General features: G+C 41.0%; 2 protein-coding genes and 1 pseudogene across 2 annotated transcripts; 1 reads left to right on the forward strand and 2 right to left on the reverse strand.

Moving 5' to 3' along the window:
* Positions 1–3,550: 3,550 nt before the first annotated feature.
* Positions 3,551–4,776, forward strand: LOC121677611 (putative nuclease HARBI1). The gene is made up of 3 exons (XM_042056443.1): positions 3,551–3,969; positions 4,054–4,242; positions 4,482–4,776. Exons 1-3 carry the CDS (start codon positions 3,551–3,553, stop codon positions 4,717–4,719), a joined length of 846 nt encoding a protein of 281 aa, XP_041912377.1. The 3' UTR covers positions 4,720–4,776.
* Positions 4,777–4,860: 84 nt separating this feature from the next.
* Positions 4,861–6,237, reverse strand: LOC121677617 (nuclear apoptosis-inducing factor 1-like). Its single transcript, XM_042056473.1, has 4 exons — positions 5,833–6,237; positions 5,189–5,359; positions 4,916–4,989; positions 4,861–4,878 (listed from the first exon to the last, which is right to left on the reverse strand). Exons 1-4 carry the CDS (start codon positions 6,197–6,199, stop codon positions 4,861–4,863), a joined length of 630 nt encoding a protein of 209 aa, XP_041912407.1. The 5' UTR covers positions 6,200–6,237.
* Positions 6,238–6,839: 602 nt separating this feature from the next.
* LOC121677625 lies at positions 6,840–15,944 on the reverse strand (annotated as a pseudogene).
* Between the last annotated feature and the right edge of the window lie 689 nt (positions 15,945–16,633).

The following is a 16,633-nucleotide window of genomic DNA, read 5'->3' on the forward strand; positions in this document are numbered from 1 at the left end:
AAATGCAAATCAGAAAACTATAACGCATTATACGTTTTGAAAGGGCAAATCATTATTTTGAAACTTTTTAGATATACATTTGCACTCGTGTTGTCAGCTGGGAGTGCATAAGACCCACTTTTCAGAGTTTTGCCCACACAGCTGCAAGCTTGCAAGTCGTTTTCATTCTATCAGGGTTATCATGCCGCTCTGCTTTAAAACTGTGAAAGACCGAGCATTTACAGCACACCCACACCAGGGGGAGCTATCAGATTGCTTGTCTCTTGACTTTAGATTGAGTGTTAAGTTGTGACGTTACCTCTCCCTTTTTTTTTGCTGAATGACATTCGAATGAGTTGATGGTCATATGCCACACATTTCCCCCCACTAATAACATGATTGTGACAACCACATCTCTAAATAACATGAATTGAAGGAATTTACTTTGCACACGATTACTCCATGCAAGGAGGCAACTTGATGGTGTGAATAATGCACAGTTCCACCATACCAACAGGAATGGTGTAGCCCCCTTTGCCTCGAGGGCTTTATACATTTCAAAGTATAATGAATCATTGTATTATCATTAACTTCTTATTCCAAACACGCACACACACACACACTGAAATAAAATAACAAACCTAACCTGGTCACGTCTGTAGCTGTGCAGTATGTAGATTGTGTAAAACTTCCATCCTGATGAAGACTCATACTAGTAAGAGATCTAGCAGCCTGGGGTTTTAGCTTGGTTGCTAGCACACTCGACTCCCCATCCGAGGAGCTGCTGTTTGCGGATTCGATTTGGTAGGGTAAGTGCATGGCTGAGCCACGTGGTAAACACAACGCATGTGACATTGGTGCTGTGACCCGGATCAGGAGCGAGGTTTAGGGGGTTGAGTGTGACACCAGCCAGCTAGTCTGTAAATGTGCAGTATGTTATGTAAACCTGCCTCCCAACACCTTAAGAGTCCTGCTAATGAGAGATCTAGCAGCCTGCTTAGCTCGATTGCTAGCATGCTCGACTCCCAATCCGAGGTGCTGATGTTTGCGGGTTCGAGTCCAGGCGAGTGGCACACAGTCAACATACAGCAGGTTACAAATGCATCTTTAGCTTAAAGATTAGCTTTAGCCCAACATAACACTCCATTTTGCAGCACTGTAAACCCAGATTTAGTTGTAATAAATATGTTAGGTGGTCACTACTAATGTTTGTGTGTTTTGTGAAAACCCTATGTCATAACTAAAACAAATGAGTTGATTGTACTATTTAAGTGAAATAGACAGTGCACTGATCATGTTAAGCAGAGACAAGATTCATTTTATGTTTTTGAAAGGCAGGAGGGGTCTAATAAAAATTCTGCCCATCAACTGTTCCTCCTGCTTCTCCTCAGTCCAAGAACTACTTGCGAGATAGCCTATTCATCACAGACATCACATGTATCACACGAAAGAGCTTTTTCTCAGCCTTTAAACGATGTTAGTGGTTAGTTGTTGTGGTAAACGGTTCGGGAGAAAAGTAACTTTAATTTAATCATATTTTTTGCGCCCGTCTCCCTACCTATTCATCTTGGTGGAATACTTTGCGAACTTTCCCTCAACACATGACAAACCATATATCAGAATAAACAGCAGACCTTACCGAACATAAAGGTGTAAAGCATTCCCCTGCACAGTTAGCCATTCCAGAGTAATCCGGTTTTAAATTTATAGATTGACATAATGTGCTGTCTCTGCTATTGCTGATTTTGATCAGTTAGATTTATTTGCAATCTCTTGTGGTGGGCTGGACATAGCATTGAAAGATTCCCGCCTAGATTCCCCTTTCCGCCTTGACCCATTCACACTGGTGGCGGAACGAAAAAACTCGGCAAAATGTCTAGGGGGCTTGGTAGTAAATTTGGCGAGACACTTTGTCCCGCCGTTCTGCCTCGGTCTATGTGAAAGGGACAGTCGTTCCGCGATTCTGGTACATAAAATCGCGGCGATTTTGCCAGTGTGAAAGGGCCTACAGCCACACTAGATTGTACAAGCATACCAGCAACAGGTCTTAATTGGGCTTTCCTTGCCGAAAATACCATGAGTCAGAGGATTAAACACATCAGGTAAGTTGTATTCGTCCATAGACTGTACATTAGATACTGTTAAGTGACATAGCAGGCAGCAAGATGCAACCGTTAACTAGCATAACAGCTAATCTTATCGTTTCATTACGTTGGTGATGTAGTGCTACATCTTTCGAGACGAGAGATGTAGTCCACTGAGCGGATTCGCAAGTCTATCGAACAACAGCACTTTCTTGACGTGAAAAATTATCTTTTAAATTCACACACATCATATGTGAAATTTGTGGCACAATTCAAACTGGACCAAAAAATAATTGTTACCTCTCCATTAACTCCCGTTCATATTTTTTTGAAAGATAGGTCCCTTGTAGCTAGGGTTGCCAATTTTCTGATATGAAAATAAGGAACGGGGGGGGTTCTAATACACTTCAGTACACCGGCATCCACTTCAGTTGGGGGGGGGGGGGTATTGAAATTATTTATGTATTATTGTACTAAATAGTGTGCGAGTCATTATTTACTAAAATGTGCACATAATATACTACATTCTATGCACAATCTAGTAAAATGAGATCATAATTGAGTAAAATGAGTGCGCATTTTGGTCAAATGAACGCACATTCTCACAATATATTTTAAAATAAATTCTTGCCTACATTATAGCCACTAGCCTACTAATTTTCTATCTGGTGCAAAACAAGAATCATTTTGATGCAAAAACACTTGATAAAGAAATAACTGTTTGTAGCCTATTATACTCAAACCAAATAACTCTGAAAACTGAACTGGATATGCTGTCATAAAAAAAAAATATATTGAACATCACAAGCAGCTCCAGAAGCTCTGAATTTGGTGAAGCCTTATTTTATTTCTGGCTTTTTTCTGTCTCTGCAGCAAGTAGGCTAGCCTATTTGTTTATCTTGCACAGATGCACTGTAAGGCTACGTTTATACGGTGACGATGAAAAGAGAAGACGCAGAAGTGGCGTCTCGTCTTTTTTTTTTTTTTTTCGCGTTTAGACGAGCATTCTCAGGGGAAAATCTTTGTTTATATGAAGACGCAAGAGTATGTGATATTCGATTGGATATGCATTCCAGGGGCCTCATTACAGAAACTTCCTAACTCTGAAATCCTATCCTAACTTAAGTTAGGAAGGCATTTAGGGGTTTTGGTATTACAGAAGCAGGTTTCCTAACTTAACTTAGGATGAGGTCCTATCTTTTCCTAACTTAGGATGCCTAAATTAGGTTGCCATTCACCCTGTCCTAAATCAAAATAACTGTCACTAACTGAAAACAATATGGCAGCAGCACTGCTTGTAGGTATCTTTGACAATGAAGATGAACACATTAACAGAAATGTAATGGCAGAAAGGCTACTTAGACCGCATAATGATGTGTTACATTTTCCAGACCGTGTTTTAATTTCATTTTATCGTCTGCCAAGACATTTAATTTTGAATTTGGTGGAAGAACTACGTCCAGTTCTGGAGAGGCCTACAAGGAGACATGCCAGTGCTTGTGCAGGTAACAAATGCTCTGCGTTTTTTTGCCAAGGGTGACTTCCAGACTGAGGTTGCAAGCCTGTCTTCAGTGTCACAGCCGTGTATTTCACGCAACCTCATGGAAGTCACCAAAGCCATCTGCAATCTGGCACCAAATTATATTCAGTTTCCGCGTGGAGAAGAGCTTCTGCGGATAAAGGAGGAGTTTTTACAACTGAGTGGAATGCCAGGGGTAGTTGGGCTTATTGATGGGTCACTTTTTCCAATCAAAGCTCCAAGTGGCCCAAGTGAGCCGGCATACGTGTGCCGTAAAGGATACCATGCCATCAACGTTCAGGCCATAGGGGACCAAAATATGGTTATACGGCATTTGTTGGCAAAGTGGCCTGGATCCATCCACGATTCATTCATATTCAACACCAGGTAGGTCCTTGACACTAACATAAATTATTGTTTTACAGGCTTCACTCAAATACTATTTAAAATATGAAATGTGCCCATTTACAGTGATATCAATGCTTACCTGGGTGAGGGCAGGGCAAGTGGATGGCTTTTGGGAGACTCGGGATACCCCTTGAAACCCTACCTAATGACACCGGTCATGAATGAGCAGACAGAGGCAGAGAGGAAGTATAATGTGGCACACAAAAGGTGCTGTAGCCGTCAGGAGAGGCTTTATGGTATATGGAAAGGAAGGTGAGACATACTGCTTTGATGCATTCAATAGTGTAGATAAGGAGTGTGTAGTAACCCTGAAGAAGAAGCTAGTGTTAAACCATACACTTCAAAAGCAATGTAGCAAATGTATAAGTTTAATATGATTTAATATTAATATGGACTATAACATCATACCAAAAATTAAAGCCTGTTACCATGATGGCAATACAAACTAACTGGTTAATTGGTGCAGTGCTGGTTAATTTATGTTGTTGTAGATGGAGATGCCATGATAAGAGTGGGGGATATCTTCAGTATTCCCCTGAGAGAGTGGTGATGTTTGTGAAGGCCACTGCTGTGCTGCACAACATATGCAGGATGGCTAATCTCCCGGACCCTGAAAACATCCCGGTTGAAGATGTGGAGGAAGGCCATGATGGCATAGGCCTACATGATGGTGCACAGACTGGCAGAACTGCCAGAAACAACTTAATTGCACATTATTTTACAAGATAATTAAAGACAAAACATTGCAGTTTGATTTAAAATATTTATTTTTGACAATATTAAATAAATACATTTAAATAAGTGTGCATTTTTTTTTATATAGTTCAGAGAGATCGACAATGTTGTTCCCTCGATTTTTTAAATGCTCCTTCATAAATTCGAATTTTTCTTTTTCCAATTGCAGTCTCTCCTTATCAATATTTACTTTTTCTCTCATTAGCTTCTCCTTCTCCAACTCCAGAAGCTCCTCTTGTAGGCCTATGTGCTTCTTCTTTTTAGCTGTAGGGAAGAATTAAAAACTGTGAATCTTAGATTCAGAATCTAGGCACCTTTCCTTGAACAGCATAGACTAAACGGGATTACAGTACATACCTTAACTGTTCATATGGAGTAGCATACAGTTGAGACAGCATCATTGTAAAAATGCACCTCATAGCCTATTTATTTTAAATTACCATCAACGTTGAATTTGACTTACCAGGTGATGGGATGACAATTGCTGGTGGCAGATTCATAGTGTCACACTCTGAATCCATCAGCGTTAATATGACCCTTCTCGATTCAGGGTCAGACGATGTTGATTGACACACCTCGCCACTTCTCTGCTCACACAGCTCATCCAGTCCCACCTCCGTGCCGGTTGCAATGCCTATGATACACAAATGATTTCACGTTAGGGAGTTGTCAGCGTTGGCTTTTCTTTTGCTGTCTACATAGCTCTAGGCCTACATAGACTGTATTTTGTCTGGTTCGACACAAGTAACATGTAGCTTCTGTTGGCCCTTTTCTAGGGTTACTATGTAGCCACTCCTCCAGGTAGCCGTTACGCTGCTACATTTTAGATTATCATCGTTAACGTTACATCGTAGCACTAGCTAGCTGACGTCTGTAGCCTGCTACACCGCCCCCAAAATGTAGACACACTGACACTAGTTGACATTAGTTCATACCAATTATAAGGTCCACTCTTTAGGTATATGCCCAACCTAAACTTAGCGCTAGCGTTCTTGTCGTTTAGACATGATATGTCTTACTGAAGACAAACTTTAATAACATTAGTTGCGATTGCCAAGCTAGCAGCTGGCTAATTTGCGATGGAAGCTAGTGCTGAAATCAACTTACCTTTGGTGTAAACTTGACCCATGACGGCCAGGATCTTCTCCTCCTGTGAGGTTAGGGGCTTCACTTCGGGCAAACCAGCCCCCGTCTTTGCTTGGTCCCTCCTTTGTAAGACCCCCCTGATCTTAGCATCACTTGCTAGAGAGGACCACTTTTTCTTTGTACTCTCCACCGTCCTCAGCATCCCACAAACCGCTGAGACAGAGTCCGCCACCTCTTTCCAGTGTCTATCTTTAGACTGCGACGTTACGGTCATTGAAAATTTACCGAACAATAAATGTTTCCTGTCTTCCACCGCCTGAACTAATGCCTCCAACTCGTCTTGGCTGAAATTAAAAGCCCTCCTCTTCTTATCAGCTGGACCTGCCATGACCGTAGCTTGCTGTTTCGTTTAGGCTTTCGTTAGGCTTTAACATGAACTTTTAAGCTCATTTGTCGTTACAGTTATGCGTTCTATCAGTGTCGTGCACATTCTAAGTGCAGAAAAAGACAAACTGTTGATAGCCGTCGAAAAATCAGATTGATAGAACATTTAGGATTTTCCTAAATAAAGATAAGATAGGAAGCCACAGATAAGATAGGAAACGGACATTAGGTTAGGCACTGCTTCTGTAATAGGAAGTTAGGATTTTTCCTATCTTTGGTTTCCTAACTTAAATTAGGATGAGCAGTTAGGATTCTTTCTGTAATGAGGCCCCAGACCGCTGGGTGGTGGTGTGATAGAACCCCGGTACGTCACGCGCCGACATTCTAATTTGACAGTTTAGCCAGAGAGGTAATCAAGGATCTTTGGTTTAGCCGTTTAGACGGAGACGCAACCCGGGTCGTCTTCAAAACTCTACACTCTGGAAGGAGTCTTCAGATTTTTGCGTCTTCAAGCCCCGATGGCGGGGTCGCCGTGTAAACGAAAGGCACTTATGATAAAATATTTTGTTGTCTTCCTGCGCAATCGTTCTCATATAAATGGCCCCTAAAACTCATGACAAGACATGTCATCTCACGCTACGCTATCAGCGTAATATACGTTGCTGTACACCATTTAGATGGCCTCCAACAGCTGTCTTGGTCCCAGTCCCATCTGCTGTGTCTGCTGGTATGACAACATTGCAGAATGAAACAAAGGTGAGATTTGGTGTTGCTTCATACAATAAAATACATTGTGGTGAAATGTAAAGGAAAGAAAAAAAGAACAACCTTCTGTGTCCATGTTCTTTAAAGTTATGTCTGTGGAATGATAAAGTGAGAGTTGTCTTAGTGACCTATAGTCATCAGAGCGGATTGATAGCATCAGATTGAATTGTATGGGCAAAAAGGAGAAATGAGCACTTATAAAAACAATTTGGTTAGCTTGTGGTGAGTTCAGGGTCACAACATCACAATTCAGATTACAATAGGCTACCTTCATCTGCAGTACTTATGGCAGCTTCCACCATCTGCTGTGCAGCTAATGTACATAAGATCATATCATAGAATTAGTATCATTGTATCATGGTTAAATGTAAAGGAAAAATACTTGTGTTACTTCTGTTTAAAAACTTGTAAAAAAAAAAACCCCAAAAAATTGTGTTCACGTTTACCAAAATTCTGTCTGCGGAATGATAAACTGACAGTTGACTTAGGCTATATTTAAGTAACGCTTATATCTAAAACATGTTGTAGCATGTGTAAAGCAAACTGATGTCGAGCACAATTCAGATTAAATCTACCTTCATCTGCAGTAGTTATGACAACTTCCTCCATCTGCTGTGCACCTAAGGTACATAAAACAAAACAATAGAAGTATTTGAATTAATTTTCATAATTTCAATTTGTGTGACAATGTCAGTATTTATTCATTCATGTTGCCTTATTTTATACACAACAGGTTCTAATACTGTATCTAAATGCTTTCATTATACTTGAAAATCGTTTTAACCTAATTGTTTATGTTTTTGTAGGGCTGTCAAAATAACTGATTAATTTCGATTCATTTGAGGGAAAAAAACTGATTAAAAAACATTGCGCAGATTAATTGATTCCGTATGACCTTTGACCCTAAGCCGTTCTAGTCAGTAACCATGAGGCTGTAAAATGAAGGAGAGAGAAGAAATTGTGCTGCCTAGATCATTGATTGGAACATTTACTTTTAACAAAACGGCCTGATGGTGTTGACAAAAATGTGTTGATTAAAATAAAGTCCTCTGCAACGTCTGCAGCAAGAAAAATTATATATGCCATTAATTTAGATTAATTAATCACAGAGTATGTCATTAATTCGATTACATTTTTTAATCAATTGACAACCCTAGGTTTTTGTCTTTGAAACTTTGATTCTGTCTATGTTTGTTTTATTCTACCCTTGGCATGAGTTAAATTATATATATATATATATATATATATATATATATATAAATACATGCAGAATACAACTCGAGAAACAACACTGCCACTGTAAACATAACTTACTAATGTGAAAAGAAATCTCATTGTGGCATTTTAAGATGGCCTCCAGCTGATTTCTGCCATAAAACATTGGCTTTTTTAACTGGAGACCATCTGGTAGCCCAGCAACAACTACTGGCATGCCCTGCAGGGACTTGTAGGGGACCCTCCCAGCACCTCCAGCCTCCTTTGAAAGACATGTGGATATTCTGCATGCATACAGTATGTTACACAGACAACAGTGTAAGCCTGAGCCATTTCTTGCTCTTTCAGAAAGAATACAAGAAAAAGAGTACTGTATTTTGTATTGAACAGTTCTTGCACTTTTTTGTGCAGAACACTGAGGTCTTCCTTCGATGACACAGGACGTGAGAAGCCAGCTGCAAAAGTAACAACAGAAAGCAACAACACACAACAATTAATTTGATAGAACTGCATTGTGTATGTGGCACTGAGGCCTGAGTCCATTTATGTAGATTGAAGATGAGTGCTACCTTTGAAATACATAGCAAATTTGCTCGAGGTGTCTGACGTGTCCAAGAACACTGCGGCCTCTTTGCTGGACACCTCAAACACCTCCAGTGTCCCACAGCTCAATTTGTCTATGGAGACCATGGCAGTCTCCACCCCCATAGCCTCCAGCTTGGCCACCTTTATAATTAGGTACAAATGATGACCAAAAAATGTCATTTGATTAAATACAACAATGAAAAAAACAAATTGGAATTGGACACCGACGCAAAACAAAAGCACTGAAATGCAACCCATAATTGCACTAGACAATGAACCTTGTAGATATGTAGACAGTCCCTGTCAGAGCAGGCCCTTTTGGAATGAACACCACAAACACCCACCCCTCCTTACAGCACCCTGTATACATGTAATCAGGGATGTAATAGAGGCTAAACGTGGTCAGTTCAGAGAACATTGGACAACAATCTCCACCATCACCAAACATGTTCTGAATGCCATTTTAAAAATCCGATACCGCACGGTGCAGTCCACCTTACTATGATAACAGAATTCACAGTTTACCCACCTCTTATTTTACCACTACACCCCTGCCTGTAATACCTAAAAAAAATAAGCTTCCTTTCAAACCTCTAATTTTAGCAGCTTAAGGTGCCACTTGATTTTGTCCTCCCTCATTTCAGCACTGAGCTCTGCCTCCAGCGCCCGGAGTGCTGCTGCTTCCTTACCATATCTCTCTTTTGCCTCTCTCCCTATAGAGGACCACTGGCCCTTAATATCGCTCATTGTGCATTTAACAATTCAGAGTCTGCAAAGTAAGTTTCGATGTTGCATGGATCTTTACTGTAAGTCATTTAGTGAATGCATAGGAATCCTCCATAAGAGTCTGGCTATGAGTACCGTTAATGAAAATGGCCCAACTCAAGGGGCGGCACCAAGCATGCATTTAAAAATATCACCCCAGGGAATGTAAATAGGGCCACTATGTGCAACAACAAACCAACAAACTAAAAGCATCAATTAAATATAATATTCACCTTTATTTTTTAACAGGTCCCGGCAAAAGAGATTATATGCAGAGAGTTCTCGGACGTGCCATTTTCTCTTTGCAGGTCGGGGTTGTGAGGGAGCAACAACCCTTTTATGGTTTCCAATCCAGTTCTGAAAGGAAGAACACAAAATGATGAAACGGTATTACATAAACTGAACTGAATTTGAACAGTTATTCTGTATTTAAATATTTGTATCAGCATTTGTTGTGCATTAGAATTTGACATGATTTTTTTTACAGATTTCTAAATCTTACTTCAATGACGCAGGTTTCCAGGCCTGTAGCTATAGCAGCCTCTTTTATGAGGGGTGAACAGACTTAGGTCATCCCCTCATTGAAAAATTGCTTTAATTTTTCACGAAGCTCCTCATTTATTTTAGTTCTTTTTGCTATAATACAAAAATGATAGAACTAGTCAGTATAGAAAAGACAGCATTGCAGTATAGACCCAGCATAACATATCATCTTTCATAAGCACATTAAAACATTTCTAGATCAGCAACTTTAAGGATTACCTCTGTCTGCCATCTTCAATTTGAAACTTGAACAGAGAAAAATATACAAAATACAATTAGTAACCATGAAAACCATGAAAAAAATCTTATGATCTTCATGTCATTGTACAACAAATCATATATTTCTGCAATGCTTGTGTGTAGATGTGATTTAAACCAGAAAGCAAGAGACTTGCGGACCACTGTCGGTCCATTGGGGGCATAGCTGGCGGTCCGCTGGCATTTTGCTCATCGGTTCTCTGGCCCAATATTTTGCCAATATTGGTCTGAAATCTTTTTCATTTGTTCAGTTATATTTCATGACAAGTTAAATTTAAGAGATGGTGGTCCAACGACGGACCTCAAGTGGCACGCCACCGGCGGTATACCACCAGCGGTCCACTATCTGCCAATCTGATTTTGCTATCTGGGAAACTATAAGTTATATTCTACCTTTCTATGGTAATAGAAATACTACAGCTACACTACAGCAATACTGTAGTGTCGTTGGTTCTGGTATGGTTTGGTGGTTCTGGTGTGGTCTGGTATTGTTTGGTGGAGAGTTATTGAAGAGTGAATGCTACCCAAAATGCTTTGAGTGTTCTTATGTGCAAAGCCATGTGTAATATTCAGTCCTGTACATTACACATTAAGATACTTGCACAGGGCGTTTAGAAGAGCAAGGTCATTGTTAAGTTGTTAATGTCTTAATGTGATAACCTGCTGTGCATAATCAAAGGAATAATGCATCGTGATGTCTTGAGAGCATGGATCACATGGGCAGAGTTCATGAATGGCATTGTTTTTCACGGTATCCCTAGCTTTTTGGACCATCTCTTGATAGAGTGAATGTTCTAGGGTGACTTTCACGAGGTGATCCTCCTGTTCTCTACAGCGACTGGATTTCTCTGCCTCAGTCAGGTTAGCGGACTTGTAAATGATGGAGTTGTTCTTTTGGCATTGCCAACACAAGACAGTCATTGGCTTTGTACGCACAATGTAGGGCACAAGGGTCGAAAGGTCACAAGACTCACCACACGATGTTCTGATAAAACAAAGTAGGGAAAGGCTTGCTTAATTTCTGTATCAATGCACTGTTTTCAACATCTTAGTTTTTTAATGCTGTTGTAATCAGTAAAGGTAGATCTACTTATTATGTTTTTTTCAGCATAGGCTTATTTGCAGCGTAGGCTTATTATGACCGCCGCACAGCGAAGGGTTTTTTTTTTTTCGCATGGCCAATTTTCCGTCAAGGATTCCCGTGACACTGAAAGGCCGGGATACACGAAACTTGGTGGGCATGTAGTCCCACATGGATAGCATGGAACCATCGTTTTTCGTTTTGATCTGTAGCATGGGGGTGGGGTTGTATAAAATGTATTTTACATGTGAAATCTCTGAACTAATCATGTTTTGGTTGTTGTCTAGCAGATACCAGTGAGAATTGAGTGTGCATAATGCAATTCAGTGAGACAGTTAGAATCCTATATGCCTTTCACCTTTTGTTTTTAGCCAGCAGCCAGACCAGCAGATACCCTAACTTTGCTGAATTACTGAAGCTAAGCAGGCTTAGTTAGTACTTGGATAAGAAACCTCCTTGGAAGAGTAGGTTCCTGCTGGAAGCGGTGTTGGTGGCTGGCCAGTAGGTGGCACTCTTCCCTGTGGCCAAAAGCCACCAAACAAATATCAATCCCAATGTCCTATTGCAGTGACTGGGACACTGTACTGCAGGTCCCATGGCACTTATCGCAAAGAGTAGGTGGTTCCCTGATTTGCTTTATATATGTACAGATACATAAAGACACACACACACACACGCACACACACTACACATGCACACACGACACGCACAGAAACACATACACACACATGCACCCACACATACAAACACACCTACCACCTACATACACAAACACACACACACACATATACACAAAAACAACCACACACTCTGCAGACACTCAGATTGCACAATTACAAACACACAAAAAAGGAACAAAGTAGGAAATGAACACAATTTGACAAGTGTGACTTATTTTCTGGAAAAAATGTGCTGGACTGGGTGGCGGTCATATTTTGTATTGCTCTGCGGTACATCTAGTTTACATAATTTCAGCACACAAATGCTCAGTAATAAGCAAGGATGTAGTGGTAGTAAACACAATTTATCCACATCTTAATAGAGTTTATGTACCAAATGCAACTATTAACATTGCCAAATCCCACTGCATTATCCTGATTTAAGATTGAACTCACTAAGGCCTGGAAACCATCAGACTATGATAAAGAGTAAGTTTAAAAGTATACAGGCTTACAGGATTAATATCACAGCAATAAGCTTCCATCATCAAACATGTTCTGCATGTCTTTTTAAACATCTGATTCTGTATAGCCTACTACATTTACCCCCCTCTTATTGTACCTTGCCTTAATTGCGCTTTCATAAGCGCGGAAAACTGTCGCCTTGGTGTGTTGAGATGGCAGCAACTTCACATCGAAACGTTTATACCCGGGAATGCGACCAGGGAGAACCAATGCGTGAAGCTCTGCGAAGTTCACGATGAACGAAACAACACGGCAGATGTCGTCATGTGTGAGCAGTCTCTGATCTCTTCTCTGGCGACTTTTTAACTCGTGGGGTCAAGCCGTGTTCCTAGTAGTGTTTCAGTAGAGCTGTCAGTTTATTCTGGCTGATGCTGAAATTAAACGGGAACATCACCTAAGCTATACTGTCAGTAAAATCAAGAACATACTTCTGATCAGTCGCATAAGTGTAATGGTTGTAAAGCTAGGCCTACTTACCAATGTAGGAACTTGAATGTTTCACGGCAAATTATTTTTCCATCCAAGTAATATTCCAACCTTTGATGTTGGCGCTCTCGTTGGATTTTCTTCGTCGAACAAGTGAATTTATCATTCCGGAAGTGACAGCTGATCTTCCCCAGAAGAATTAGATCTTTCTCATATTCAGAAAGAGGATAATCGAAGGTCGAAAACTACAGAGCCCCTAAGGGGACATGAGCAAAAAAAAATCTAAAGTTTAGTTTCATGTGCTCACGTGAAACTTTCATGTGCTCATGTGAAACTTTCAGTTTCACGTTTCGTGTGCGCACGCAAAACCTTTTCACATGAAACTTTCATGTGTGCACATGAAACTCTAATAATGTAATAATTTTAGGGTTCCTACACATTTTCCATTTCAAAATTCCCTACTTTTTTAAAAGTTGAACTAGAAATCTTACATTGTTAAACGTCCCGCCACTCGTAGCCTGACAGGTCTTGGATCAGAGTGAATATGCAAGGGTTGACCTGCATGTGGGCTGTACTGGTCTTCTCCACTTTTGTTCCCTTCTCAGGGTTAATGGAGAAGAAGCACCTGGAGAAAGAGGAAGGAGAGAGAGAAACAGATTTAAGTATAAAGTATAAATACTCTTTTTGATCCCGTGAGGGAAATTTGGTCTCTGCATTTATCCCAATCCGTGAATTAGTGAAACACACACAGCACACAGTGTACACACAGTGAGGTGAAGCACACACTAATCCCGGCACAGTGAGCTGCCTGCATCAACAGCGGCGCTCAGGGAGCAGTGAGGGGTTAGGTGCCTTGCTCAAGGGCACTTCAGCTGTGCCTACTGGTCGGGGTTCGAACCGGCAACCCTCCGGTTACAGGTCCAAAGTGCTAACCAGTAGGCCACGGCTGCCCCAAAGATTTAACAGAATATAATCATAAAATCATTCACATCATAAAAGAAAAAATATAAATATTTCCTTCAGACCAAAGTCAGGAGGAGTTAGTCATTCAATAAAGCAAAACTGTTGGGTATCCACTTTAAAAAACAAACAAAACGTACCTCTGAAGAAACTCCAGGGTGGATGCGAGCTGTGATGGGTAATGGATGTTATAGGAGTAATAACTTCCAAACATCATGCATAATGACTGGATGAAAGTCGTCATTTGGTCATTTACAATGACTTGGTCAATACTAAGCATCATTCTTCTGGCAGAAAAACAGGACCGTCCTACAAGAACACACAAAAATACAATATTGTTAACATTTACAGTGTAACATGAAATATGGGGTAAGGGACAGGAAGGGGTCTACAAAGAGACACATGGGGTGTGTGTGTAAGAGAGAAGGAAAGAGAGGGTAAGCAAAGGAGTGAGAGAAAAGGAGAGGAAGGAGAGTGAGAGGGAGGGAGAAAGAGTGAGAGGTACAAAAAGGGATAAAGTATGTCTGAGAAAGGGAGAGAAAGAGGATAGGAGTGAGGGATACAGTGAGTGCGATAGAGGGGAGGAAAGGAGGGAGAGAAAGTGTGTGTGGTGGTGGGGGGTATGAGGGGGGAAAAGTGAGGGGAGGGAAAGCGAAAAAGGGGGGAGAAAGTGTGCAGGTGTGTCTGTGACAGAAGGGGGAGAGAGAGATGGGGAGAGGAAAGTGAGGGATAGTGAGAGAGAGGGGAGAGAAGGAAGGAGCAAGAGAAAATGTATGACTGGGGGAAGAGGAGGAGATAAGAGTGAGGGGAGTGAGAAGAGTGAGAGCAAGAGGGAACCGAAGCATAGAGAGATTGAGGAGGGAGAGAAAGAGCATGTGTGTGGGGAGGGCAGGTGGAAAGGCTGAGGATAGAGCAAGATGGGTAGGTAGAGAGAAATGAGGGAAAGAGGGAGAGAAAGTGTGACGGGGATGGGGAGATAAAAAGTTAAACTTACCACATACAACTATCGTGGGAGTTAAGGCAACTTCTGCGAATTCCACTTCTTCGGCCAGACAGGTTTCATCTACGTAGCAAAACATGACCTCCTCCTTCTCCTCCTCAAAATAGGAGGCATGTCTCGATGACATCTGCAGATGACCCTGTGTGTTCTCCCCTGATGAATTCAAGCTTGGCCGTGACTTGGCACAGCTTTCTGTTCTTGTTGGTGGCTATTTTCAAATTGTTTAGGAGCCTTTTCCCCTTCTGGTCGACATTCTTCAGAAAATCTTCTTTCAGGCGTATTCCTGTCACTTCCTGGAAGTGGATGGTCATTCCAATTTCCATAAACCACCATGGCCAGTCTTCTCTCATTTCTTTAATTGCTTGGCCTTCCTTTACTCCTTTTCGTTGAGTGAAATATGACGCTTTCATGATTGAGCTCACCATTTCCAGGTCCTCAGTTTGTTGCAGAAACAGATTTTTCAGCTTTTCTTTTTTGTCTTGTTGGCTCTGTGTTGTTTAAGAACTTCACTTCCCATTTTATACATCCATACGTATCTTGAATTGCAGCTCTTTTTGTCTGTGCCATCTCTGTGTTAGAGTCCGTGTGGATTTTGTTTTTGTAATTTTTGGTGTTTTTGATCTTCTTGTGTTTTCAATGTGATTTTGAATTTGTTTGGCAAGGGAATGGTATCCAGCACCGATGACATCTCTCTCAATGACATCCTGTAAGGATTTGGGGTATCGTGCCACTATCTTTTGGGCTACATCTATGGCATTTCTTTTACTAATCAAAGCAGTCTTTCAGCATTTGCCTCACCACAATCCGCACCATTTCTCTTCTTAAAGCTGGCCTTGGTCTTTGGCCCCTCTCCAGGCACTGCACTAACGCCTCAGGAAAGGAGCTCCATGGGATTTTAAATTTGTCTGTCCAGTCTGGTCCTGCGCCAATACTGGAAATGCAGCCATGATGATGATGAATATTTGGCTTTCTTTTAATCCTACTGAATTTGTAATTATGTATCGGCCGTTCTAATACCAATAGTATGTGCGTACCTGTGTGTGTGTGGCTGTGCATGTGTATATGTGTGCACCGCCATCTACAGGCCAATGAGTGTACAGTCACTAAATGTACACATAACAGTATTGGCGATAAGTAGTCGTTTGTCCACTAGATGGCGCATCGTTGCAGTGAGACGTAATTTTGTTGGAAGTTAAAAGTGGGTTGGAAAAACAATGGGCGCTTCCTACAAGGACTGTAGTTTACCGCAGAGAACGTCTAATAAGGATAGGATGATGTTCACATGAAATGTAATTCCCATTTCTTCTTAAAGCCGAAATAAATCTGAGAATTTTTATCGGACATGCTTGGTTTTTACTGCAGGTATGCTAATCTTATAATATCAATAAGGACCTAGGTACAATAATGTTACCGTTAGCGTTGGTTGAGTGATGGAGGCCAATCTGATTGCATTTGTAGAAAACTATAAATGCGGTTATACCAAGCAAATTGATAGCAGCACTGTAATTGTATCTTTCGACTGTCATTTGTTGCAAGTGCTACAAAAATCAATCTGTGCAATGGAAGATTTACCAACGTTACACCGGTCTGATACAGTTTTGCCTATACATGCGTGAGACTGAGACGCCTGTTTATTTGTTTTAAGTGCGTGCAGGG

Source organism: Alosa sapidissima, chromosome 1 (assembly GCF_018492685.1).
Source record: "Alosa sapidissima isolate fAloSap1 chromosome 1, fAloSap1.pri, whole genome shotgun sequence".
In the NCBI taxonomy this organism is placed as follows: domain Eukaryota; kingdom Metazoa; phylum Chordata; class Actinopteri; order Clupeiformes; family Clupeidae; genus Alosa; species Alosa sapidissima.

What these genes read in the sequence shown, in the direction of transcription:
- LOC121677611 (XM_042056443.1), top strand. Translation starts at nt 3,551, where the DNA reads ATGCCAGTGCTTGTGCAGGTAACAAATGCTCTGCGTTTTTTTGCCAAG. An exon ending in TCATTCATATTCAACACCAG is followed by an intron (nt 3,970 to 4,053) that starts GTAGGTCCTTGA and finishes GCCCATTTACAG; the next exon opens with TGATATCAATGCTTACCTGG. An exon ending in TATGGTATATGGAAAGGAAG is followed by an intron (nt 4,243 to 4,481) that starts GTGAGACATACT and finishes ATGTTGTTGTAG; the next exon opens with ATGGAGATGCCATGATAAGA.
- LOC121677617 (XM_042056473.1), bottom strand. Translation starts at nt 6,199, where the DNA reads ATGGCAGGTCCAGCTGATAAGAAGAGGAGGGCTTTTAATTTCAGCCAA. An exon ending in GGGTCAAGTTTACACCAAAG is followed by an intron (nt 5,360 to 5,832) that starts GTAAGTTGATTT and finishes TGTGTATCATAG; the next exon opens with GCATTGCAACCGGCACGGAG. An exon ending in AATTGTCATCCCATCACCTG is followed by an intron (nt 4,990 to 5,188) that starts GTAAGTCAAATT and finishes TCTTCCCTACAG; the next exon opens with CTAAAAAGAAGAAGCACATA.